Consider the following 19621-nt stretch of genomic DNA (forward strand, 5'->3'; position numbering starts at 1 on the left):
AATATGTTGAAATAGAGAGCAGGTGGAGAATTAGACTCAGTTAAAAAAAAACAACTTGAAACTACCCAGGCTTATTGTATCTCGTGGTAAAGTCTCAGCCCCACATCAGGATCAGGTAAGCTCTTGCTTCTGAGCAGGGCTTTCGATTCATTTTACCTCTCCTGTTTGGGTGCTGGATATCAGATGGCTGTGCAGCATCTCTGCCCTACTGCTGGGAGATAGGTGAGTTCCCAGCAGTGTGGTAAAGGAGCAGGAGGTGGCCTCAATTCCCTGCCACTCTGCACCCTCTGTGCTAATCTGGGAGCTCAGTGCTGTGCAGCAGTGCTCTGCCTCTCTTGCTTCTTCATATGAATCGAAATTTACCATCCAAAATGCACCCAATTAGTGCAGTGGGAACTGTATTTCATTTCACTTGTCAAAAAGGTAGACAACAAAATCAGAACTGCTCAAGTGTTGGTGTCTCAAGTAAGTGGATTGAAACATGAGGTCTTTTGGTTTATAATTTGGGTTTATTTTTTTCCTGTTGCATTGACTCAGCAGTAGCTTAGATCCTGTAACGTACTCTTTAGGCTGAGGCATGGACCCCCATTTTCCTCCTGGGCCTTTTTAAAGATAATTACTGTGTTTCAATTTCTCCTAAGTTTTGCTTGAATGTGTGACAAGTGTAGTTTCACTGAAACAGTAAGGTGTCACCTCTTGTCTCTTCTCCCATAGCCAAACTATGCACAGAATCAAAAAATGGTGGGTGTCAAAACAATGGTTACATATGACTTTACTGTGACAACTATTTTTATCACTATGAATGCTATATTTTTAAGTTGTGACTACATTTTTTAATCTCACAACAAAATGCATTTCTCTCACGTACCCCACAGAAATATCCATTTCTAATCGAGATAACTAGTGAGGTAGACTTGAATACATTCGTATTTTAGTGTTTTTAATGCGTATACTCCAGATGTTGTCTTGTCAAACAGGGGAGCAACGTACATGGCAAGTCAGGGATGAGAAATCAACTAGCCTTTCCTGCAGATAATGAGATGTAAATGCAGAGCTGAATATTATCATGTCATTGTCTTCCTGGGAGAAAATGTGATGGGTTATGCTAGCAAAAAGCTCAGTGATGCTTCAGTGCCTGTCCTGGTCAGTGGTGGTTTCTGTTAGTAATTAGGAGCTGACTCATTGCTGTCTCTCTCAAGAGACAAATGTTTCTACAGCTAGTGGCAGAAAATTAGATGGTTTTCCAATATACCCAAGAAAGCTGCCATTTGTACTGTCTTTTGGATAGGTGCAGGGAGATTTCAGAGCATCTAAAGTGATTTGGAAAAAAAGCTTATAGTGTTGTAACTTTATTTTTTAAAAAAGCATGGGGGATTTTTATTTTGTTTCTGATTTCTGTTGGGTTGTTTGAGCGTGAAATTTCTGGAGTAATGTGTAGAAACTTGTCAGTAAAAATCCCTTCTCAAAATATTAATGATGACTGGGAAAACGTTATTTGCTACAGCTGTGGATAAAAAGAAATGTGAATCTCAAAAGCATTTATTGTAAATGACTAGGAAAAGGCCTTAGAAATCTCTGGAAAATCGTATGTAAGATTTCCACTGTAAACCAATTATTTTAAATTATTTTAGAAAAGGGGAAAATATTTTCTTCTTTCTGAAAAAGAAAATCTAGCTGGTGGATTTCCTGTAATCTGTTTTAATGGATTTGTTATGAACAGCCATGGCAACAATAAAACAGAATTGTATGATGTGAGCATGAAAAGTAATGACCCATTCAGAAGCCAAATTTTTGCATATATTAGTCAAGAATATTAAAAAATATGATCATGCTGGAAATGTGAGCTGAGCAGTGTAGTATATTAAGCAGAAGGAAAAATATCAAAATAAGATTATGCAGAGTTTTCATAATTAATTGATCTGTTGCTTTGTTTCAAGCAAAATATAAAAGAAAGGATCTCTGAAGATTAATAGGAATGTATCAGCATTAGAAGTCAAATTTCTGACTGGAAAGATTTCAGAAATCATTTGTGTGGGGTGCTAAGGTTATATTGTTCCAGGTTCTGGAAATCCTCTCAGTAGCAAGATGAGGCTGCTCAGGATCCATCTTGAGGAACGCGGCTTCTCTCCCCGGCTAGCTCGTCCATTGTAATCAAAATCATTCCTATATGCTATCACAGGGGCAACCTAATCAGTCCTCACCAGACCACAATTGTGCTGAGTTATTGCCGTGGCTTACTGATACATAATTGCACAACATCCTGGGTAATGGAATCTAGAGGAATATTTTTTTTTGTGCTTTGCCCATCTTGTAAAACTGAGAAATGAAAGGTGTTGTTTAAAGAGGTTCTGCTATGCCTAAGGCTCTGAAGGTAATTTCAATAGAATCCTTCTCAAGATTGTAATGATCAAGTTTTTTTCCTTCTAATTGATACAGTAATAAAAGAAAACCTAAACCCAGTGTGTAATTAATGCCATCTTCCTGAATTCCTCCAGTAAGAAATGCAATGGCATGGGATAGGTAGATTTTCTGTTGTTTGCCCCTGATACAAAATTTTTAAATAATATTTGTTGAACAGTGAGTGCTCATCCAAGGATGTAACCCTGATTAAATGATCAAATATTTGGCAAGTCTTCAGCTAAGTACATGTGGAAAACAGTCTCACAGGAAATACTAAGTATTATGAAGACAACACAGTGAGTGGTTCTAATTCTCTCAGTTCTGAAAGGGCTGATGCTGCTTTCTCTCACAATGGCTTCCCCAATTATCTGAGGACTTTAAAAGTCTTTCAGAAGTTTTGATTACAGCCAATGGCATCCTAAAGTAGGCCAGGGATAAAAGAGTATCTCAGTTCGTGAATAATTGAGTAGGCTTCTGTATAACAATGAGGTGCCTTATGAAAGGCAAATGTTTGTTTGCTGTGTGCTCACATCTGCACCTATTTATTCATATTTATAGGTAAATTCATATGCTAATGCTTTTTCAAACACCACGATACAAAGTGTCTGTTGGCATAATAAGGTAAAATGCTGCTGAAATGCAATGAAACTGTATATGTTTATATCAGCTTTAAAATTAGCTTGTTAAAAATAAAAACCAAATGCAAGGATGTATCTTGGCATACGTACATAGAGGACCAGGAGTCCTCTTTGGGCCATTTCATTCTTCAGATCTCTCCTCTTCTTAAAGGCGTGGAAAAAGCAGATGCAAATAAATTGAAGCAGTTACAGTCTAAAGGACAAACTTATGTTTCTCTCCTCTTGCTATTCAGTGTTATTTAAAAGCAAAGGCTGTTCATTCCTGCAGTCTGTGTGCCGAAGCCTTTGAATTCATCTCAGTTCTGAAATGTGTGAGAAGGTCTGAGGAGGAGCATCCTTAAAGATAACTAGCATCAAGCCCTGGTATTTGATGGTAGTTCCCAGTAATAAGGAGGTCAAACCCTTCCTCTAGAATTTCGTCAGCTTATCTGCAAAACCTCAAACTCACTTTTATACTGTCCCAAATTGATATCCAGTGAAAAAAAGACCAAAGCCATCATTTGTCTGAACCTGCTCATTTGTCACTAAAGGAAGTGCTTTGGAGTATGCATTAGATGACCTTTGATCTAGAAAATGTTCTCATCCTCACAGGGAGAGATCTGACTCCATGACTGTGATGTCTAGTTTGCCTTTTTTTGGGGGATGTTTCTAAAGTACTGAATCTAACTGATGCTTCTTATTGCAACAAAGTATGACTCTCCCATTTATACATATAGAAAAAAAAAATTAAAAATCCACAAACAAACAAACAAAAAACCCTCCAACAACCTTTGAGAAACATCTGTTAATAAACACAAATTATTAGTTTCATTGTCATCAGCTGTCAAAAATTCAGGTCATCTGTAAAATGCAGATTCCACGGCTATGCTAAAACCTACCACCACAGATGATGATTTTGGGTTGGTCTGGCTTTTCTAAAGAGAATTTTTTGATGACTGTAAGACATAAAAGGCACATAATGAAAATAAGGAAATTGAGAAAACATTTGAAAATATTTTAGGAAAAGACTTTCCTCAGAGGAAGAGGGACTAACTGAAACTACACTTAGACTAAAAGAAAACACCTGAGATCCCAGAAGAGACAGGAGTATTATTAAAAGTGACACTTTTATTAAATGAATAAATAGGTCCCTTTCAGACAGTCAGTGCTGCTGTTTTTCAGTAAGGTCAAAATAGTGTGAATATTCTATATCTTTCTGTATGGAGCTTTTCACACTACAAAATTGTGTAGAGTTAATAGGTTTAATCAAGAAATAACTGTGGAAGCAGTGCTGTAGTTTTGGTAAAGTCAAGTTGCAACATTGCCAAGATATGATTTGAAGAAAGTGCTATCTAATAAAGATGGTTTATGATGTCCCAAAGTGTAAAGTCTTTTTTTTTTTTTTTTTTTTCAGGAAATATGATATTGTCTTGGTTTTCCCTCAGGATAGGTGAAGTAATTTCTGAGACAGAAAGTACAGTTGTACAGTTGCCACTTTAAAGCCTTAGTATAAAAAGCCTAAAAGTTGTATGCTTTTTAAGAAGTATACTTGCAGAGGATTTAATTACATACCATGCTTTCTTCTAAAAGTCTTCATAATTAAACATATTGATACTGTAGTCCAATGGTAGGGCTTTAAAAAAACCCTCATATTTTGACTGATAACATTCATCTTAGATAGTGGCAACAGTATAGCGTCAGTGCTATTATGTCATAATGTGGTTAATTAAGCTTAATTATTTTAATGACACTAGATTTTCTGCTTGTACTCAGTTTAGACAGCAGACTGAGGGGAAAACTCTGCGTACTCTAATTTCCTTGGTTTTTTAAAATTATTTTGTTTTTCGGTAATGGGAGGTATGGCTTATCCAAATTTAATATTACTGTGTACTATGTACAATCCCTTGTGTCATTAAATTTTGTAGAATTTGTACTGAATTAAGGCACATATGGCCAGTGGAATCATTAAGTAATATTGAGTTTGTGACTTTTTTCAATGTATACTTGAATTGATAACATAAAATTATATATGGTATCGCTTATATAAGTACTGGAGAGAAGAATGAAGTAAACTGCTGTCATAGATTATAAAAATAGATTGATATCTAATCTCTTACTTGCATAATACTGTCTAGAGGATTATCATTAATCAGCTTCTCTTTGAACTGCAAATGTATGATTATTTGATAATTCAATTCTTGCTTTAAAATTCTGGTTATGACAATATGATCAGAATGCTTGCTAAATAGTCTAATAAAGTCCTCTTGTTGTTTAAAAATGCTTTTTAAGCAAAATCTAGTGTGTTTCTTGTCAAAAATTTTGTGAGGATTTTATTTTTCACTACATGTTCCCAAAGTTTACTAATCTGCATATTTTTCCCTTTAGAAAGTTTGTCATTGAACTGAGAGAGCTAGATGTTGTTGTCCAGAAATGGTCACATTAGTTCTTACTTCAGCCTTGTGTTTTCTTTTCTGAGTACACAATGATTCTAAAGGTGATTACTCTGTTCTGTTAAAAGCTGCAAAGAGTATTTAGCAATGGTATTAATCCTCTCATAGAAAAAGAGGACAGACAAATGTGAAAGCTAGAAATGCATGGAGTGATTTCTGAAAGGTCTTTCTCTAATGACAGTCTTACAATGCTTTTTATATTTAAAGTTCATGGATTTACTTGCATCTCAGCAATTGTCAATTTTGACAGTAATGGCAGAAATTGAAGCAAAAAGTTTACAAAGGATTGGAAGTCAATATGTATAAATTGACAAACTGGTATACTTGTGTGGAAATAATTGATGCTCCCAGGATTTTCCAGACTTTCAAAGTAAAACACTGTCATTTTAAAATTTCTTCCTAAGTCAGTTCTGTAACTGAATACATTTAATAATGTCCACCTTTAAAGAAAATCTAACAGAATCCATTGATTTTGTTCACAGATTTTTAGACGTTGCTGGTTGGTTTTCAAGAAGGCTTCCAGTAAAGGACCCAGGAGGCTAGAAAAATTTCCAGATGAGAAAGCAGCATATTTCAGGAACTTTCACAAGGTAAGTCGTGCCTTTCTTGTGAACTGAAGCATTGCCTGTTTACCACTCTTCCTTGAGAAGTGTGTGTTCTTGCTATGTCTGCTTCCAAACAATACAGTGAAAACCTTGTTGAAAACGTAGTCTTGGCAATAAAAGTGGAGTAAAACATCCATAAGTCTCAGTGATGCAGGTGATCTGTCACACTGTTTTATTCCAGATGAGCACAAAACTGTATGTGAAGCAACATAGTGATTTTTTTTGAACATTCATAGTTTGGAAATGTGTAAACTTATTTGCCTATTCAAATGTTTAATCAGTAATTGTTAGCTAAGTATTAAACAAATTCTGAAAATGCTAAATGCCTCAGTTGTAATGGTGACACTCTTCAAATGTGCAAGGTTTTTCCCAAAACTTGAGAGTTGGAAGCCCTGTCAACAAAAACGGGTTTTAGCAATAAAATGTTAGGACTTTCTGAATGAGATACTCCCTGCTTTCTCTGTCACTCACACCTCTGTGATGGGTAATAAGGTATCTGAGCATGAGTTCTTCTTTCTGCCTCATATGTTGCAGTTATCAGCCTCCCCAAGGCTGTCAGTAGACTTCATGTTGCCTAATCCTGAAAGAGGGCGGGATCTGTGCTTGTACTATTGTCTTCTATCAAGTCACTGTTAGGTTTATCACATATCAATGTCATATCATACCTGTCAAGTTGAAACACAAAGATGACTTACCAAGGGCCACACAGCAAGCAGTGAAAAAGTGTGAATGTATAGATCTCTTGAAGGCAGATGTGATGTTTTTACCATAAAACTACAAATTGACCCTCAAGTTCCAGTAGCCAGGCTTCTCTACCATGGGTCCCCTGGGGGGACACAAGTCCTGCCAGCAAACCACCTCCAGCATGAGCTTCTCTCAACATGTGTACACAGGCCAGGAGCCTGATCCAGCATGGCCTTCTGATGCGGCCACAGTTCTCTTGCAAGGTCTTGAGGAAATTTTTGTGTTGTTTTCTTTTAATTTTCTTTAGGGTCTGTTACGCCTGTAGCATACTTAATGTGTTAAAGGATTCAGAAAGAATTTATATGTTACTTGTCAACTATCATCATTGTAGAAAAATAATATGAAATGCAGGGATTGTTTGAGAAGCTAAGAAAGTAACAGATACTGATGCAGCTGCATGTTGTAGTATTGATGGAAGAGTCACGCTTTGCAAATGGAAAGGAGGGGTGTTCCTCTTTGCCATCTGTTCTTTCCCCCTCTTATTCACCTCTGTGAGGACAGAAAGAAAAGAGAAAAAAAAATGGATACTCTTTCCTATTTAAAAGGATAATGTGTTTCTGACTGTAGAGAAAGAGGAATTGTATCTGTTCACTTGGATTATATCCATTTTTCTAATAAAGCCATGAAATGATTTCTGAAGGTATATTATCACAAAATGGAAACCCAGAATCTTATTATCTGGCATGACTTTTTTCCCAAGGATATTTTGTTATTTCATAATGATTATTCTCAACTTCCTCCATTCTGATAAATAGTGGTGAAGTAGATGTGCATGAGTTGTGAATAATCATCAAGTGTGACTGTTGAGGAAACTGAAGGCTGTTATAGGATCAAATGTAGTTATTTGGTTGCTGGTGTTGGATGAAAATACCCTGATTTTCTTTCTTTCTTTTCTAGAGCTGTTTATTGGTTCATTATATTTTGAAGTTGTTCAAAATGCATATTTATCTCTAGTCAGTGCACACTGTTAGCCCTGTCTTGAAATTCTCCATTTCCTCTCTCACTCACAAAATATAAAGAGGGTATATGATATGAAAAATTGCAAATTAACTCTGAACACTGAGAATCAATGAAAAAAAAGTAATAAATATATTAAATATTGAAGAGCTGAGACTTGGTACATTTAAAGAAAGATTAAAATATAAGTTGCAAGCCTGACTCCTTATGAAATGACAACATGCATAAAGAGACAAATGGCTCTGATTACTTGCTGATATTCATATATGACTTCATATATCCTGAGACCCTTTTCCCTATACAAGTTTCTTTGTAAGTATTAGAAGAGGTTGGTGTAGAGGGGTACTCAGAATGCAATGTTTCTCTGGCAACTTATGTCCTTCAGACTTTCAGATCCTCTAGGTTACCTTGTGAGAAGGCCTAAGAGTAGCAGAGTTAGATTGTATTGTGCAATTTTTTTAGCTTACTTATGCAGAGATTTGGAATAAAATTTTACATCTCAAGTGGATATATACCAAAAATTGATATCTTTATCTGTGTTCAAATCAATATTCATGATCACAAACAGTACCCCAATATAAGTAACTCATCAAGGTTTCCACTTTTCCATGTTTGAGCTTGAAATGAAGCTCAAATGAAATTCCTCTTTGAAGTAATTTACCAAGATGAGTATAAATATCCTGTACTTACATAATAAGCTTGTGTACTGGGCAACATAATTTATAGAAGGGGCTAAACAAAGGAAAAAACTCAGAACTGGTAACACAAAGCTAATATAATTAAAAATAGAGATTTTCTGGTTTACATATGCTAAATAAATAGTCATTAATGAGTAAAAAAGCTGTTATTCTAAATTCTTTAGGAAAAAAAAAAAAAGCTGTTATTCTAAATTCTTTAGAAAATATATTGCCCTCTCCCCCTCCAGTATCCAGACCATGTATGGGTTTATTTGCTATTCTGTAAATTGCTGTTGTGCATTGCCTTGGTGTTGTTTTTTTTACTAGTAATTTCCTTACTATAAATAACGTAATGGCATTAGTCCTAGACAAGTGCCTCCTAACAGCAAAAGTGCATATTACATTCATTAGCCAAAACGTGACCTCATCTGTTCCTTGCAGTTTCTGGCATCAAATTAAAACTTCTCATTACTGTAAATTTAGACCATTGCATTCTTGCTCAGGTAAGTTTTTATATCTCAGCTGTTCTGTTTTCCCTTGAACATTCATTGCAGATCTTGTGCACCACAGCTGTGTTGACTCCCATTGCTCCCTCCAAAATGGGGATAAAATAGCAATAGCTCTGCATCCGTGCCAGGGGTGGGTATGTTCTTGGTAGCCACCTCTGCACTGTCAGAAAAGACCAATAAAAGACACCACAGCTTTACCAGCTTAAAAGAGACCATAAGTAAATAATAGAAGATATAAGGTATATAAAAAATGAATTTTTCATGATTTGGAGACATACTGATCAGGCAGTAGCAGTGCCTGTAATCCATTAGGAGAGGCTTCTGGGAGCATTACAGAAAGTCAACATGGTTAAGTAGCAACATGAAGATTACTAGAAATGAGAGATCAAACGACCAAACCTGGACTGTATCCAAGTGAACTAGAAAAAACAAACATTACACTGTTGGCCAATTAATTGTTAAAGCAGAATTCGAAGGAACAAAGTAGAGCTTGAAGAGCAACTAACCAGAATAGATTCTGACCCATCAGGATCAAAAATGTTGCCGAAGACCCCGGAGTATGAAGTAAATGCAAGAAAGAGTAGAAATAAGCACTTTTGCATTAGGGTGTACTGTGGAGAAAAGTGACGTGCTCTGGTGTGATACACAAGGGGAAGTTCTGCAGATGTGTTTTATTGTGTCATAAACTTGATCATGGGTACTTCAGGCCCAGCTACACAGAGAACAGAGTTACTCAAGAGCCCAAGTGCCACTTAAGGATGATATAACTGAATTACTGATGGTCATTCATAAATACCAAAATGGGAATCAACAAATAAGGATTCTTCCATTCCTTGCAAAATGTCCAGTTCCATTCATGCATGCTTCTTCTTCACTTATAAGTTAAATAGCCTTCATATGAAGTGAAGGTGTTGTGAGTTGGGTCTATCCCTGACAAGATATAGCTGTCTTGGAGCAAGACTAGATTTAATCTGTCAGTGCTAGTGTGTTTACCCTTCAAATAAATAAATAGCTGACATCTGGCATAGAGATCAAAACTTAGTGATATAATCCCCCCAATATGAGAGATTCTTCTGTTAAGATTGTGTAAACAACTATCTCTAAGGTCTTAAATTTTAAGTTAGCAAGATTAAAGTAGGATAAGATTTTTAGATTTATGTTATTTGTTTTTCCTGTCATTATGTTGGATTATGATGTGCTTTATATAAATCTGCAAATGCAAAAGGAAATAAACTGCAAAACATTTTAGTAATGACTTCTGATAGTCAAAAATGTATATGGGACAGATGGTGTTAAGCACATTATATAATACGTGTCCGCAAAAATAGATAATAATCAAGAGAAAGAACAGCAGTAGTCTTCTAACTGTAGTTTACTGGATTAAATTTGTGACCAGGGCCACACAATTGTATTACAATTACAATTTTATTTCATAGCTTGATTGTCCTGAAGAAACTTGTGGAATGCAAACCCAGTGATCTATGGCAAGTTCTTGTATCAGCTGCAGCAGCTGGTTGGCATTAAGATCTCCTGTGCACGTGTGCGCACAAACGCACACCCAGAGAGTCCTGTTTGGTAAGAGGAAGGAGGGGACAAGTTCTCTTTGTGCAGTAATACACAGTATGCAGGAACAATATGATATTTATCCTTCTACAGCACAGTTCATAGTCCCTGACTGAGATGACCTTAAACCATAAGGTGCTCGTTCAGGATAAGTGAATTCCTGGTAACATTGCAAACCACTGAATTTCGCCATATGAATTTTCGCCATATGTGCTAGCTCCCACAATTCTCGAATGTAATTACATCTCTGAAACAAAAAATAAAAATAAAATTAATATAATAATATATTAATAAATAAATAAATATGGTAGCATTAACATAATCATAATCATAATAACTTTTCTCTCATTGTTTCCACTTAGTTGCCTTTGGGTTGCTCTGCTTTGTTGTTTTCCTTGATATTCTCTAGCCATTGTCAAGTTGCCTAAATAAAGATTCTTATTGCTAAAGAAATGTAAAATAGCCTACTGTTTATCCTAGTTTAGTCCAAGAATTCTATATTTCAGAGTATTTCAGATTCTTATGTTGCTCATGTTCACTACAAAGCAGAAGTTGTGAAAGTTTCCTTATGGACTTTAATCATCTGGCATGTTATTATTATTTCTCATGATACTGCATTTTTTCTCAGCTGCAAAGGTGGTCTTAAAAAAAAGGTGGACAGCCACTAAAATTTAAGTGCTAGGGCTAATTATTGTGCTTTTTGTAATAAGATATATTAAAACACTTGATTTGCCTCTGAATTTATGTATTATTTTAATTCCTTTTCTGCAGTGTTTTTTTCTTGGTATAATTGTCATGCTGTCTGTTTTTCAAAATCTCAAATTAAAACCTGCCTGATTTTGCTCTGTTAACCATTCTTCTACTATTTGTTTGTTGATCTATGGTTCCCCAATAAGTCTTTATTTTCTTATCTGGCTAAATTCACTCAAAAATTCATATTTGAGGAAAGCTAAATAGGAATATCATATGAAGATCTGGTCACATTCACAGATGTTGTTTGCTTTGAAAACTATCCCAGATTTAGAACACTTATTCCTTTCCCTTTTCTCCTCCTGTTAAGTATGGTAATTTTTTTTTTTTCCCAGAACTTCTTTCAAAAAAATTCAAAATTGTGATCTCAATGTAGTATTTTCTAATGAACCCAGTGACTTTGTGTGTGTGACTATGTTAGCTTGGAATAATAGATTTCAAGTTTTTATCTGCAAATAATTAGGAATTTATTAATTATTTTTTGTAATTCTTTGCTCTTTGAGGTTGAAAAAGGTGCCCAAATGTACTTTCTGTGGTTTATACATCCCTATATTGCCAAGTCTTCCAAAGCAGAGATAATTAAATCTTCCTGAAAATGATATCCTTATTCTTCCTCATTTTGACATGTAATTATCTTCAAATATTTGTTTATAGCACTTTCAAGTAATATCTTGTAGCAAAATCATGTGGCTGGTATGAGAAGGTTATGAAGGACATTGCTTCCATAGGCTGCTATTACTCAGCCACAGAAATTAAAATGAACCCTATTTAAATGAATAACTGTTAGCAAAATAGCTACAGTTCTATCACCAAACATAAAGATTTGCAGTAATTATCAGACGCCTCATAAAATATAGAAGTATTTGAACAACATGGTTGTTCAAAGCAAGCATTCCGTGTACCAGAAAGCAAATTGCAGGAATAATTGGAGCTGTGCTGGTAATAAAGCTGTTAATAGAGCCTGAGCATATCAAAGGGCAGCATACAAACTAATAAAACAAAATCTTATTCAACAAAGATTGCATCAAGGCAGTAACATCTTTCCTTACCAATGTAATGAAGAAATCTACAAGTTGAGCTGACAGGACTTTCAAGTCCTACAAATATGGACCAAAAATGCATAAGTGATCCTATGAGTCCTTTTCTGTATCCATTAATCCATCTAAACCTTTAAGTCACAATGTATTAATTTGAAGTGTAAATTCACAGGTTAAATAACAAAGCAGTGTCAATGCATGGTGTTGAATTCCTCAAAAGTGGCATCAGTGGCTGAAACTAAGTATCAAGGAGGGAAATAACGGTATGAAAATTAAAGATAATCTTTATTTGTAACACAAAGCAACACCAAGACCTGTTAGCAGTGGTTCTTATATGAAGATCCATGTACAATTTAGTATAGTAAATTCATAGTAGTAGTTGAGTGTGTGTACAGTTTGGCAGCAAAAGGGGCACTCTTCTCTTAAAAATCAGCTGTTTAAATAGAAGAGTATGTTCCCATTGTATTGAGTATTAAAAGAAGCTGAATACCAAAACTTCTTCTTAGAAAAAATAATACTGGATAGGGGAGCCATGTTTAAATATTTCAGCAAGAGGAGAAAAAAACTTCCAAGATGTCATTGAACCACAAAACAATTCAGGACCTCTGGAGCCCATCTAGTTCAATCCCCTGCTCAAAGCAGCATCAGTCAGATCACATTTCTCCTGGCCAAGTCCAGTTGTGTATTGAATGTCTCCAGGACTGGAGGCTCCATGATATCTAGAAAGCTAAACAAGAACTCCTGCACCTGTGGCCTGATAACCAAAGCAGTAAAAGAGGCTGGGAACTGAACATCTGGAGTGCAGCTCTCCTGCCAGGGCTCTGAGGATCCCACTGGGCACTGAGCTGAGCTGAGCCAGCTGTTTGGCAGCGATGAAGACAAACCATGTCCTGTAGAAAACCTCAGGAGGAGTATGGGCAGCAGCGTAAGGACTCCCAGCTGGAAGGCTTCTACATTCTGAGCCACACCTGAACTATTGTGTCTAATTCTGATCCCCTCACTGCTCTATTCAAGACAGGAAAAAAACTCCAGAGAGTGTCAATGAGGAAGTTGGAGGTTGGAGGACCTGAGGCAAGACTGAAGGAACTAGATTTGCACTAGTGAGGAAAGAAGGCCTAGGGGCAACTAATCATAGCCTTCCAATTTTGGTAAGGTGGCTGAGGTGTTCTCAAGGATCCTCAGGGGAAGGACAAGAGACTATGGGCAGAGGTTGCTTCAGGGGAAATTAGCTTGATATAAGGAATGAAAAAAGAGTAGCCAACTGATGTTTAGAACAACTAAACACGAGAGCAGTCTAAACAGAGAGGTCACTGTTTCCTCACGGGAAATCTTGAAGACCTGGCTTGGCAAGGCCCTTTGTAGCCTAATTGAAGAGTCTGCTTTCAAGGTGGACCAGATGACCTCCAGGGTTTCTATCCAATATAGACTTTTCTGTGAACAATGAAGTTTATGTCACTAAAGTTGCTACTATAGCTCTTGGTATATCTATGTGCTGCATGTATTGTGCCAAACTGGTCTTGCCCTCTCCAGAGTATATTTCAGTGGTGGAAAAAATATACTTTATCTTCCTAGTGTCTCTTAAAGCAGTCTCAGGAGAACTTTTCTTTCAATTGCTATAGTGTTATTGCTTTACAGTAGAGGATATGATGGTCTAGTGTCAGTTATATGCATTCTGCTTTTGCCATGGAAATCTGGCCATGTTTTGGCAAAGTTCAAAGCCTTGCAAACCTGTATTTGCTGCATATTTTTTGAAAGCATTTCTGACTTTGACAGCTAAAATGTTTCATATCATCTGTAAAGCTTTGAATATGATGGAAATTCAGATAATTTTCTCCCTTGAGGAATGGAATATGTTTCCCACAGTTCATTCACAGCTAAAGACTGGTATTCATTTTAAGAACTGGCTACCATTTTTATAGACTCATGCAGGGACAAGTGTTTGAGGTGAGGTTGTGGAGACATTCTCTGTATGTACATCCTCTGGCACGTGGTCACATGGTAAGGAAAATTGTTGAATTAAAACTTAAGAGAAGAACTAGACCAAATGTTAGAGCATGGGAGAAAAACAAAGGAATAAATGTTCTGGCAAACTATGAAGCACCTTATCCTTTGGATAGCTGTGAGAAACACCAAGGTCAATGGAAAGCTGGCTGCTCTAATAATTGCTATGAGAAATGCTGAATCGAAGAATGGAATGGGATACTTTGAAGAAAATATATATTACTAAAACTAATAAATCAATTTTAATTGACTGCACAAAGCCAGGGAGAATAGTGCAGAGATAACAATCCTAGCAATGAGAGGGGGGTGGACAAGCAAGCAAAGAGCATGGACATGATCTGTCACTTCAGCTCGACTATACCTATACTATATAAAAAAGTCTGTGCAGCAGGACAGGTGCACATTAACAGAAAGCAAGGAGAGATTGTTCAGGTTTTTACACCCAAGTAAACTGCTCTCCAATAACACTACCTCATTTGTTCCAGCAGCTGGGAGATACTTCTCAGACGTGGCCCAGGAGAGGCAAGTTCCAAAATAAGAAGAGCATGTGTTTGGAAGAGAGGGTTTCAGTAGTAGGGACCCTAATGAAGCTGAGGGATAAAAACTTAGGAGGGGAGAGACTGGAATTGAGGTCTCTGAAGCAGGTCCTTATTGGTCCTTGGGGGAGAAATCAAGAAGAAAGAATTGAGCTAGAATGTAAAACAGCTGGGCTTGCTGTGGATATTTGCACTAACCAAACTCCCCTTTTTAATGCAAGTGGAAAGTGAAATCTGGATATCTTAAATTCAAATCAAAAGTTTAAAGGACTGTTTTTTTCACTTCCTTTTGTTTTCACCATGCAATTCCTTGTTTCTTCCTTGCCAATATAATCCACATGTCTTAGAAGCAAGGAAAGTATAAAAGAAATTAATAATTGTGAAACCATCTGTGTGAAATATATTTGTGTGATGACCATTACAGAGGACCCTTGTGCCATTGAGTCAGAAAAACTTTATGAATTTATGACAGTCAAACAAATTTATAATGCCTCCACTTAGTAGAATGTTATTCATCATTTATTCTGACTGTGGTGAAAAAATAGTTATGGAAAATCAAATGTAATCATATATTTATGACAATGTGTATCATAATATGTGTAGAATAGGTGCCAATAAATGTAAAAAATATTTATTTGTCCTAAGCTACAGGGTAGGAAGGCCATAAATCAGACCCAGTGGGGCCATTGTCATAAACAATAGGAAAATGGTAAACTAGGCCTATGGAACTAGCAGTCAGAGTTAAGACCTCAATATTGAGGTCTTCCTTTCCTAGCCTTCAGCACTTGACTCTGCATTTGTGTTTTTTCCAATATTTTGTGCATTTTTACTGTTCAAGTGTAGAAAGTAGGTATACTACATAAATAATAAAAGTTCATGATGAAAGTTAAAGACCTAATTATCTAGACTGCAGTTTATAACACTAGTAAAAAAATATGTTATATGAGAATTTTTTTTTTTTCCTAATGACAACATTTTCCCTTGGAGCTACTCTGAATTATGTGTCTGTGTTGCTGGGGAATGTTTACCATATTGCTGTGGAAATGGGAAGAGGCATGGACCCTTCTGCAGTCGCTATAAAAAGAAGCAGACAGGTACAAACAGCAGGTTATGGTGTATGAGGCAGGGCCAACAGATTGTCTCTGTAATTTGTTTTCTCTTAATAATGGGAGATAAAATATAATAAGTCTTATGACTACTAAGTTTCATGTAAGGCTTTGGGTTACTTGGAGTAAGGGAGGTTTTGCAATGTAAATAAAGAGCAATTTATTATGAAAATTAGCACAAAACTATCTAGTTTTTACTTCTTCATAGAGGGAAATTTAAAATTCAAATCACTGGCTGATGAAGGTTATTAAAAATGCATTAGAGTTGAAAATGTGGCTGTATGTAATTGTCATAATAGATACTCAAAATTAATTTATCCCCAATGACAATTAAGCTAAAAGAATTTTCAAATTATCAGCTAACAAACTTCAGTTAATTTTAGAAACAAATAAAATGAAAACATTTCCAAAAAGTTTATAAAAAATCAAAACTAGTTTAAAATAATCCTAAAAGAAGGGCTACATTTCTGTTTGGAATCATTCCTTCTCTTCTATTGCAAATTACTTCAGTCTTGCAATTTTCATTTACCTCAGTTTCTCTCTATTGCATTTTTATTTTTTTCACCTTTTTCTCCCAGAGAAGTCTGGACCACTTTGAGTGTATGTGTACACACCCATGCACAGGCATGTGCTGAATTTAGATTAAACTAAACTCATTCATTTTCCGTCTATACCTGGTCTTTTTTCATCTAGTTGATGCATTTTTCTGATGAGCATCCAGGGATCTCATAGGTAGACTGGTGCTATTAATACTTCCTCAAGAATACCTAAAATGCCTATAATATATATGTTTACATTTAAGAACAGCACCAAAATGCCAATTTTGGCATTGTTGGATTGGAATGGGAGTTATTTTTAAAGACACTGAGGCATATTTCTAGCCCTTAAAAATCAACAGAGAGGAAAGCTTTTTCTAAATAATACTACTTTTGTGGTGAGTGTGTAAGTATTAATGTTTTCTAAAAACAATTCAAACCAGAAACTGTCAGCTAGTGGATATGTCTGTGGTTGTGCTTGTAGATGTACATGGGCTTGAGTCAGCTGCTGTTGTCCATGGCCAGCAGTGTGTCCAAGCCCCCACCTGAGTGCTGCACTTGTGTGCGTATTCGTCCCCTTTGGCATGAGGTGAGAAAGCCAATTCAAAGACAAAGCTCTCTCTTCTCTTTTCCTGGCTAATGTAATTTAATTTTTTTCTGAGTGTAACTCTTGATAGTACAGCAGATACTTGGCATCTGAGAGGTCCTTAAAATCTTCATCATGTGTTTGCTTCAACTGTGACTTTTTTCTCATGTGAATGTTATGTTAGAGGTAAGCCAGCCTTTCTCACCTGCTTCTGATCCCGGTCTTCACCATTGTTTCAAGATCTGGCTAAAGGGAGCTACAGCTGAAATTAAAAGCTTTCACATATTGAGACAGATAGGAAGAGGAATTACACCTGGGGCTTGGCCACTGGCATCGTGTACAGTAGGGATACAGGCAGAATAATTTATGTGCATTGAAAAACTAGTGTTACTTCGATCCTCTAACACTCCTGACCCAGTTTGTCAATGCAGTGAGATTTTAGGGTTAGGGTTTTAACTTGCAGTTTAGCAGGAAGAATTATATATACACATCACTTACTGCATTCAAGTGATTACTGCATGTAAGTGATTTGTTTTCAAATTTAGTCTATGTTAATAAGCATTTATTTTTAATCGAGCTGATCTAACAAGATAATTTTGGAAACTAATGCAAGTCAGCTGATTTAAGTAAACTGAGAGGAAAATTTAAAGGAAGTTTTGGAAAAATATGTTTCTCCTTTTCTTTCGATTCGAAGACCAGTAGCATATTCCTTTTAATTAACCAATACCTTTGGGTCAAAAATAGAACAGATCTGGACATAACTATGTATTTTGGGAATGTTAAAAGTGAAAACTCTGGAAACTGGAAACTGTTTCTTACTGTCCAGTGTATCTTAGTCACCTCAGCGTATTAACACTCATCTGATGATCTAATGTTCATAGTGAAATATTGCATAAATATGGTTTGTATGCCTACTAACTCTAGCAGGAAGTTTGATACTGAAAGCATTTTTTTTAATTGCAGCTGAAATTTGAAAGGATAATAGTGAAACCTATTTTATTTCAGTTGTGAATCATCTACCCCCTCTGCCATCTCTCTCTAGCATGATGTCATTTTTCAGGTTTGAATCTAGGTTGCAAATTATAAAATTTGTGTTGTTTTAGTATTAAGGCATTTAAATTTAAGTTTAAATTTAATTTAAGTTTAAATTCTGATAACACTCACTTTTATTTTAATGCATACATGGTAGCCTGGTATTCAGATTGCTCTTTAAAAGAAAAGGTTGGATTGGAAAACATATTTCAAAGGATCTTTAGGATAGCAAGGAAATGGGATTGAGGAGAACTGGGATTTTTGTTCTGCAAATGACTGTCTGTACAAATACCCTGTGAAGTGTGAGTGCATTTTTTTCAGTATGTATTTAAAAATACTAATTAAAATATTTATTAAGGGCATAGGTCCATGTACACATTAACTGATCAGATTTTAACTATTGCTTTCAAACACCAGCCAGAACCAGAATAATCCCAGTGAGCTGGTTGATTTTATGGGTTAGGCAGCAGCTCAATCCTGACAGTATTACAGCAGCACGGCTTGAGAGAAAGTAACTTGGCTTGGAAAAATCCCTACATCTTTGCCTAGAAAAGGCAGCTGATATGACTTTAATGTGCTTGCTCTGCCCTGGTAGGTTTGATTTACCAACACTGTCAGCCAATTTAGCACTTAAAGTGGCATAACAAAAGCTAGTTGGGGAAAGATTGTTTTGCATCCTTAATTTTTTTGTATTTCATTGAAACAAAATTAGTAGTTTGTAACTGCTTATGCTGTAAATGATCAGTTATAGTACACCATGAAACTGGGTACCCAGGTTGTAACCCATATGAAAGTCAGATGGTCTAATACTTAGAAACAGTAAAGACTTAAAGAATGGAGAGAAGTTTTCCTTATACCCTTTAAAATTTTGAGCCTGCTTTGCCCTTCTCCTAATCCTAATCTCAACTCCACGAGCTTTATTTTAACTGGATTTTTCCCCTCCTCTGCTCCAATTATAGCAGAGGAAGATGAGTAGACGATTTTCAAGAGTGTACTGGCGTTTGGCCAGCCATAAACCCGCTACAGTTGTAAATAGTAATAATATTTATTTCTCTTCAGTTTATTTAAATTTTGAGAAATTCAAATCAGTATGTTATTTTGTACTCAGTCTAAATTTGCATAATGTCATCTAGGTTTTCTAAAAATGCTGAAAAATTCAAACATTCATTTTTTTAAATCTCAATTTTATCTGGAGGATAAGAAGGAATTATTCATTATCCTTCTACTATCAGATCTACTCATATTTCTTCCCATCAAAGTTTTCTTTTTAGCTCTGATATTATTGCCTTATTCTTAGCCTGATTGATTTTAAATATATTCATTAATTCTGCCTGGTTTTGTTTTTTTTTTATTTTTATGATGTACTTTTTCAGTTAACAGACAAGATCCTTAGTGTTGTTATAGCTATGGTTTCCTTTTAGTATTTAGAGGAATGAACATTTACTTGGTAGAAGTTTCTTCAACACTTGCTCCTCTGAAATAGCAGCTGAAGACCTGCCCTAGAGGCACAATGTG

At 35.8% G+C, this 19621-nt stretch overlaps 1 protein-coding gene across 1 annotated transcript in view; it reads left to right on the top strand.

The window, feature by feature from the left end:
- Positions 1-19621, top strand: part of DOK6 (docking protein 6) — a 253203-nt gene that overhangs the window by 87239 nt on the left and 146343 nt on the right. Inside the window, exon 2 of the mRNA XM_086893825.1 lies at positions 5950-6057. Within this exon, the coding sequence (XP_086749951.1) occupies positions 5950-6057 (108 nt within the window). The remainder of the gene's footprint in view (positions 1-5949; positions 6058-19621) is intronic.

This window comes from Cyanistes caeruleus, chromosome 1 (genome assembly GCF_971803275.1).
Source record: "Cyanistes caeruleus chromosome 1, bCyaCae1.hap1.1, whole genome shotgun sequence".
NCBI classification, from domain to species: domain Eukaryota; kingdom Metazoa; phylum Chordata; class Aves; order Passeriformes; family Paridae; genus Cyanistes; species Cyanistes caeruleus.